The sequence below is a fragment of the Meleagris gallopavo genome, chromosome 2, assembly GCF_000146605.3.
Source record: "Meleagris gallopavo isolate NT-WF06-2002-E0010 breed Aviagen turkey brand Nicholas breeding stock chromosome 2, Turkey_5.1, whole genome shotgun sequence".
Lineage (NCBI taxonomy): Eukaryota > Metazoa > Chordata > Aves > Galliformes > Phasianidae > Meleagris > Meleagris gallopavo.
Genome location: NC_015012.2, coordinates 103,753,504 through 103,761,900, shown reverse-complemented (window position 1 = coordinate 103,761,900; position 8,397 = coordinate 103,753,504). Strand labels below are relative to the sequence as shown.

Here is an 8,397-nt window from a genome sequence, read left to right as displayed (position 1 = left end):
TGCCTGCTTCTCATCTGCTCTCGCTGGGGCTCAGCCGCTTGGCACCAAGGAACAGAACCGATCTGGGGTGGAAATAAAGCGTTCAGGCAATCCTCAGGGGTCCTCTCGGTATGTCGTGGGCTGCCCACGCTTGCTGGCAGCCTGCTGAGCTGTGAGACCAACCAAGGGGAGGGCAAGGGGGGAGTGGAAAAAGGCCGGCAGTGCAGAACAAAGCCCTGCTCTGTCACCTCCGCCATCCATCAGTGGCTGCGAGGAGCCTCCGGCTCTTTTGTCTGGCCCCGAGCGCTGCCGCCAGTGTTATCTTGGCAGATGGACCCGCCTGTAATTGCAAATCAAGCAGCCAAAGGCCAGAAGGGTCCCCCGTGGGGAGAGCTCAATTTAAACTAAAAGGCTTTAAATCTCTGCACCTGTCACTGATTTCAGAGCCCTGCCGGCCTCCACTTCGCTGTGGTGCCAGGTCTGTCTCCCAGCCCAAGCTGGGGGCTCACTGCTCTTTCCACGCTGGGTTTGTGCACTGCTGAAAGCCAGCACTGCAGAGCTGAGTTGAGACATGACTTCTGCCGTGAGGCCGGGGAGGTGGCAGCCCCTAGGAGAGCTCCCTGCTGCTTCCCCTTGCCCTGGGGACACAGGGACAGTATGAGGTGTGCTGTGCCACCCTCCCATCCTCTGCACTGAGGGTCCCTGTCCCCCTCCACCCCATGCAAAGGGCTCTTCCAGCAGCTTGTTTTCTCCCGTATGTTTTATTACACTAATCCACAAGGATTAAGTTAAACCAGTCAATGCAAACTCCAGTATTTTCCAGCCCTTTCAGGCCAAAATGAACTGTCCAGTGTTACAACAGGAAAGGGAGAGGCTCAGGAAGGAGGAAACCCCACAGATGAAAGCGGGGAGAGGCACTGCTGGTTGGGGTGCCCATGAGTACCCCATCATCAGGCTAGATTTTGGGGCGCCAGCCCTTGATGAACTGCATGATTTTCTTCACCTGGAGCTTGGTAAGGCGAAAATCATCAGCCAGGATCTCTTCGCTGAGCTGCACGAAGATGCTGCCATCAATGCGCTCCCGTGCGAAGAAGCTGACGACGTCCTCGGAGAGACCAATGAAACGTAGGCACTTGGAGACCTCCTCCACCGACAGGGCCGAGAGGTCGGCAGGGGGAAGCCAGGGTGAACCATCCCCGCTGGGTCTTGGGGCAGCCGGCGGGGCCCCCCTTCACCCCACGTCCCCGGTGGCACCTCGATAACGCCCTGTGCCAGGTAGAGGTGGGTGACACCGCCCTCAGCGCCTCTCAGCATGGCAGGAGAGAGCGGGGCCGTGCCGCGGATGACGATGCCGTCCCCATCAAAGCCCTTGGGTGGGCGCGGGGGGGCTGCTGGCTCCGGCCCCTCAAAGGGCTCTGGTGAAGAAGATGAGGAGGGCGCAGCCGGGGCTGAAGGTGGTTTGGGCCACTCGGGGCTCTCGGGCCACTCGGTCGCACCGGCAAAGGGGTTGAGCGCCCCAAAGGGGGCAAAGCGTTTTTGGGGGTGCGGAGGTTTGAGGCGGGGGCAGCTCCGAAAAGGCTTCAGAGGGGGCTCAGTCGCTGGCAGTGGTGTGGAGCAGCTGCTGTTCCCCCCTGCCCCTGCCTCGGTGTAGGCCCAAGGATCGGACCAGGCGGTGGGGGCCGGCGGGGCAGCGGGGGCAGCGGGCAGCCGGGGGGATCCCCGGCTTTGCAGTCTCCCCAGGCACAGGGGTAGCAATAGAGGGAGTAAGCGTCAGGTGAGGGCGAGCCGCTGCCGCTCCGTGGGGCTGACCTGCAGAAAGAGAGTGTCACCCCAACGCCTGCCCCCAAGCCTTGGCCATCCCTTGTCCCCGAGCCACTCACCCATCGTGCAGCCCCGAGGAGTAGTAGGACAGGCTGGGGCTGGGCGAGGGAGCTGGTGCCAGCTTTGGAAAGCGCAGCGGGGCTGGGGGGCTGCGGGGCACTGTGGGGCGGCCTCCCCGAGGTGGCACAGGGGGGGCATTCAGCAGCCGGCACTCCTCCTTCACCTGCAATGGGGTGAGCAATGTCAGGAATCTGCCCTAGGACCCCCCCCCGAGGTGCTGGGGTGCCCCACTGGTTCTCAGTTATCAAGACACGAGGATGCAGCACTGGGGAGGTGCAGGGTACCCTTGGTGCAGGGGGAGCCTGAAAATTCTGGTTACCCAATGGTGCCCTAAAGACTTGGCAAGGTGTGCTGCAGGGAGCTCAAAGGGTTTGGTGCAGGATCCCAAGGCATTTGGGTGCCCCTCGGTGCAGGTCATCCTGCAAGGTTTGGCGTAGGGATCCAAAAGGATTTGGGTACCCACAAGGGACCCTGGGGATTCTGGTGCTGATGGTGCAGCCAGTGGGCTTCGGGGCTCTCCTGAGAATGGAGCCATGCATTACAACCCAATGCATAGAGCCATGGAAACTTAACTGAGCAAGGAGGGACCCTATAGCATGGGTATCCCACTGGACAGACCCAATGGCATGAATGTCCCCATGGAGACCAAAGGACGAGGGTAAAAGGATGTGAGCACCCCATGGATCCCAGAGGATTTGGGCAACCCAGTGGTACCCACCATGGAGGTGGAGTGGGCTGACATGTGCCACCCCGCGGTCCTCCTTACCGCCTCCGACTTGGGTGGCACTGGGGGTGGTGCGTCCCCCAGTGGCTCATCCCTGGCGCGTCGCGGGGAGCCCAGCGGGGACGTGGCCCCAAAGGCGATGAGGTCCGGCCGCCCCGCAGTGCTGGGCTGTGAGGAAGAGCAGCTCTCAAAACCCTGGTTGCTCCAGAGCTCTTCGTAGGGGATCTCCAGTGGCTCCTGAGTCCTGAATTCGGGCTCAGCCCAGTCGGGTGTCACGTACTCCCTGTCAGGCTCGGTAAAATCAGGGGGGTCCTGGCAGCGGGTGGCTGAATCCGGGGGTGCGCGGGGCAACCCCCCACCGTAGAAGCAGAGCGAGAGCCTCTGCAGGGGTTGGCTGAGCTCCTCGCGGCCGCAGCTCGGCAAGCAGAGCCGCAGGCGCCGGGGGCTGGCGCATTCCTCCGAAAAATCCGGCTTGGCCTCCCGCACGGCCCGCGAGTACTCATCGGGGTTGAAGCGCTCGTGGCAATACGCCGCGCTGTCCCGCAGCAGCTTCTCCAGCTGCGGGTCCCCGCCGAGCAGCCCCTCGGGCAGCTGGAAGCGCGGCATGTCGGCCAGCAGCAAGAAGTGGAAGGGCACGAGGCGCTCGCGCCGGAGGATGCAGCACAGCACCACCGTCTTGGAGATGATGCCCACCAGCTTGTAGCAGTGTCCCTCGCGGATGGCGTGCAGGTCGTAAGGGTTGCGCGCCGGGCGGCTGGGCACGGCCACGTTGACGGGCAGCCGGACCTTCTCGATGATGCTGCGGATGGTGTGCTCGCCCTCCTGCAGGCGCAGCTCCAGCGGGCTGCGGGTGCTGAAGCGGCCCTTGCACTGGAAGGGGAGGCTGAGGCTCTCGTTGGTGCGGTGGTTCATGCAGATCAGGCACGGCATTTTGCCCTTCACCTGCCTGGCCCCCGCCGCCGGCGCTGCCTTGCCCAGCTTCCGCAGAAGGGTGTTGAGGCGCGACTTCTCCTTCACCGTCTTGGCGCACAGGATCTCCGCCTGCCCCATCAGCGTCAGCTCATCCCCAGCATGCAATGTGAAGTTGTACACCTCGCTGTCCTCGCTGAACTCTCCTGACACCACCTGCCCGTCACCATCTCATAACGTCATTCCACCGCCATCTTCTTGTGTCCCATCACCAACCCTGATGTCCCATCACCGACCCCTTGATGTTCCACTGTCATCCCTTAATGTCCCACCATCGTCTTCTGATGTCCCACCACCATTCCGCACGTCCCACCCCCAACCCCAATGTCCAATCACCTTCTCATGTCACTCCACCACCCTCAGATGTCCCACTGCCATTCGATAGCATCCCACCAACCACGCTGATGTCCCACCACCAGCCCCTTCTGCCTCACCACTGTGCTCTGATGTCCATCTGTTGTCCCATCACTATCCCTTGATGTCCCACTGCCATCATCTGATGTCCCGCCACCAACCCTGACTTCTCATCACCACCTCATAATGTCCCATCGTCGCCTCTTAATGTCCCGCTGCCATCTGTTGATGTTGTACCACCATTCCCTGACATTCATCTGCTGTCCCACCACTGTCCCCTGGTGTCCCCTACTGCCCACCTGCCATTCCCTCCTGTCCCACTGATCCCCTGATGCCCCCCACCACCCCCTATTGTCCCCACGCCAACCTTCACGCTGAATGTGATGGCCTCCATAACGAAGACGCGGTCTGGGAAGATGCTGGCCACCTCCTCCACACTATTGAAATATTGCACGGGCTCACGGATGTCCCGGTCCTGGTCCAGCAGCTTGAACTTCCCTGCAGGACACACCCAACCCCACAGCATTGAGTGTGGACCCAGTGGACCTTGTCAGCCATTGGCACAACTGAACATTGGGGCAGCTGCCATTGAGTCCCCATCCAATTTGGGAGGATCTCATGGCATGGCCGGTCATCAGGGCAACTGCCCTTGAGTCCCCATCCAATTCTGGGGACATCCCATGGCATGGCCGGTCATCGGGGCAACTGCCCTTGAGTCCCCATCCAATTCTGGGGACATCCCATGGCATGGCCGGTCATCAGGGCAACTGCCCTTGAGTCCCCATCCAATTCTGGGGACATCCCATGGCATGGCCGGTCATCAGGGCAACTGCCCTTGAGTCCCCATCCTATTCTGGGGACATCCCAAGACTTATCCTCCAAGGACACCTCATCAGGGTCCCTCCAGCATCCCCCATTGCTATAGGGGTGCCCCAAAGTGACCGCAGAATTGCCCCAAGGGTGAAGGAAACGACATCCAGAAGCATCTGCACGAGTGTCCTGGCCCTACAGCCCCCCCAGACCCGCACATGGCTCATGGGGATGCAAGGACAGGGGTGTAAGGGTGGGTGCTGGGGGGCTCAGTGCAGCTGCAGTCAGAGGGAGCACTGATGAGCAAAGCTCCCTTCATTAGCACAAGCGTCGCGGGGATGGGACCTGACGGGAATATTAACTCAGTGCTGCAGCGCTGGGCTGCACAGAGGGGACATGAAAAGCCAGAGAGGATGGGGATGCTGCACTGAGCTGAGGGCAGGGGTGAGAGGCTGCAGGACAAGCTTGGGGTGCACAGAAGCCCATGTGCATGGATCCAGGGCATGGCCGGGCCCCACCAGCTGGTTAACTCATCCCCCTCCCTAGGGTGGGCGTCCAGCCCCTCCCCCACTGCATTTCCCATTATTTATTTATTAGCAGGACTCATTACTGCCATGGCAAGCACTTAGAGTGGTCATTAAGGCTCCTGCTACGGCGGCCGTGGTGATCTCAGCACCTTCATCCACTACAGTGGTCCCAGCCTTCATCAGCTACAGCCTGCCCCATGCCCGTCCCTTCCCTGTCCAATCCCTGTTCCCTACCCACCCCTATCCCATTCCTGTCCTTCATGTCCTATCCACCTCCCTGTCACCATTCCATCCCCATCCATGTCTCATCTCCATCCCCTCCATATTCCTGTCCCCATCCTCAACTCTCTCCCCATTCCCACCCACATCTCCACTGATGTCCCATCTCTGTCTCCATCCCCATCCCCTCCCTATCCTATCTCCATTTCCATTCCTATCCCCATCCCCATTCTTGCTCCATTTCTTTCTCTATCTTTGTCTCCATCTCCATTGTATCCTATCACATCTTCGTCTCCAGCCCCATCCCATTCTTTTCTCCATCCCAAACCCCATCTTCATGTCTGTCCCTGTCCCCTTTTCCATCCCGATCTCCTCCCATGTCCCATCCTTGTCTTCATTCTCATCCCACCCATCCCTATCCCCATACTTGTTCCATTTCTGTCTCTGACCCCATCCCTGTCTCCATCCCTATTCCATCCCCAGTACCTATCCCCATCCCCAGCTGTGTCCAGTCTCCATTGTGTCCCTATCCCATCCTCGTCTCCATCTCCACCCTCATGCCCATATCTGTCCGCATCCCATCCTCTTCTGCATCCCCAACTGTGTCCCTTCCCTGTCCCTCTCCCTACCCTCATCCATATCCCATTCTCCATCCCCATCTCTGCCTCCATCCCCATTCCAACCCATCCCATCCTTGTCCCCGTCCCCATCCACATCTCCACCACCATCCCATCCCCATCCCTATCCTCATGTGTCCCTGTCTCCACCTCCATCCCTGACCCATCCCCACCCCCGCTCCCCCACCTGGGTACTGCAGTGGGATGTCGATTTTGGGGCCGATGACGTAGTGGCCCTCCTCCAGGCTGTGGGCTGTCACCGTCGTCCATTGGCGGCACGAGTGGATCAGCAGCACATCCTGGGCACTCACCCCCTCCACCGACTCCCCTGCAAGGGGACGGGGATGGGATGGGACCCGTGGGAACACGGCATGGTCACAGCCCACCGTCAGGTGTCCACCACATTGGTCCCACTGGTGTCCCTGCCACGCACCCCAAGTGCCACCAGCCCTGGGGACAATGGAGGTGAAGGGACAGTGTGGGTACGGGGTCAGCGTAGGTATGGGTTCAGTGTGGGTATGGGGACAGTGTGTGTATGGAGCACTGAGCCACGGGCTTGGGGACAGCCATGTCAGGAGCCGCCGGGTGCAGGGTGAGCAGGTGCCCGCTGCCAAGAACCTCCAGTTGCCCTGGAAACAATTTCTTTGTCCCTCTTGAAAGGCTGCAGCAGCAGCAGCTGAACAACAACAAGTTTATTGACACGGGGCGAGGCGCCTCGGGGGGCCCCGGCACCCCAGCACAGCATCTCCAGGGACACACCAAGCTTAGAGGGTGCACCCCAACCCCTCACATCCTCCTCTGTCCCTACACAGCTCGCAGCACCTCTGCACCCGTGCAAAACCCACGCACACACTCGGTGCGCAAACCCATAGCCGTGCACACCCCTGCACCCGCACAAACACTTTTGCACCTGGGGGCACAAAGCCAGCACTGCGCACACCCCCGTGCCCACCCTACACCCACGCCTGGGCAGCAGTGGGGCAGGCAGGGGGTGCAGGCAGTGGACGTGGCCGTGCCATGCACTTCCATCCCGGAATCTCAGCAACAGTTACCCGGGCAATGGGCAAAGCCTGCTCTGGCTGTACAGTGCTGCACATGCAGCCCCTTTGTGTCCCCAGGCGCCTGTGCCAGGCAAGTGGCATTGATGGGACCTCCCCATGGACACCCCGAAGGGGCCATGAACCTGCAGGCCCCCTGTCTCCTGCCTCTCCACTGCTCTACTGCTCCAGCTCCATCCTGCTCCTGTCCCATCCTCTCCATCCCTTCCTTGTTTCCAGTCCCTCTCCTTCTCCAGCTCCTCCATCCCCCCTATATCTCCATCTCTGTCCCTGTCCCCACCATCCCGACATTCCACATCCTTCCTGTCTCTCCACCTCCCTTTTGTCCCATCCTTTTCTTACAGCCTTCCACTACCCACCATCCCTCCTGTCCCCATCCATCCATCCCAGACCCACCGTCCCTGTTCCCATCCCTCTCCCTGTCCCTGTTCCCATCCCTCTCCCTGTCCCTCTATCCCATCCCTCTGTCCCTCTCCCTGTCCCCTGCACCCCGCCCATGCTCCCCATCCTTCTTTCCCCATACCCATCTCCATGCCCCACATCTCCTCCATTCTCCCCATCACTGTCCACATCCCTCTGTTCCCTTCCCTGCCCCTGCATCTCCTCCATGTTCCCCATCCGTCCGTGTCCCCTTGTCCTCATCCCTACCCTGCCTCCCCCTCGTGTTTCCTATTCCTCTGTTCCCATCCCTCTGTCCCCATCCCCATGTCCCTGTCCCTCTATCCCCATCCCTGTCCCCTCAGTCCCCCCAATGCTCCTCAGCTACTGACCCCATTTCTCCTCCCCATCCCCATCTATCTCCTGCACCTCCTCGTGCTCTCAATCCCACTGTCCCCATCCCTCGATCCCTGTCTTGTGTCCCAAGTCCCCGTCCACACCCCCAGCAACCTCTCCGTGCTCCTCATCCCTCTGCCCTCATCCCTGTGCCCTGCACTCCCCCTGCTCTCCATCCCCAACCCTACGTCCCCATCCCTCTATCCCCATCTCTTGCACACTCCATGTTCCCCATCCCTCTGCTCCCATCCCCATCCCTCGCACCCCCGCACGTTCCCCATCCCTCTGTCCCCATCCCTGTCCCCACGATCCCCACCCACACCTCCGCACCTCCTCCACGCTCTCAGCCCCTCTTCCCCCATCCCTGGACCCCCTCCCCGAGATGGAGAACCACGTTCTCCATCCCTCCGTCCCCGTCCGTCCAACGTCTCCGTCCCCCGCACCCCCCTCGTTCCCAACCCCTACCACCCTCCCTTCCCTCCCCC

At 61.0% G+C, this 8,397-nt stretch overlaps 1 protein-coding gene across 1 annotated transcript; it reads right to left on the bottom strand.

Annotated features, from left to right (window-relative positions):
* Positions 1-188: 188 nt before the first annotated feature.
* GAREM2 (GRB2 associated regulator of MAPK1 subtype 2) lies at positions 189-6,760 on the bottom strand (the record flags this gene model as incomplete). Its single annotated transcript, XM_010708133.3, is given in 7 exon segments — positions 189-1,203; positions 1,206-1,670; positions 1,673-1,788; positions 1,860-2,023; positions 2,627-3,709; positions 4,275-4,405; positions 6,268-6,760. Coding segments are annotated over 7 exon segments (2,721 nt in total), but the record flags the coding sequence as incomplete, so codon positions are not given.
* Between the last annotated feature and the right edge of the window lie 1,637 nt (positions 6,761-8,397).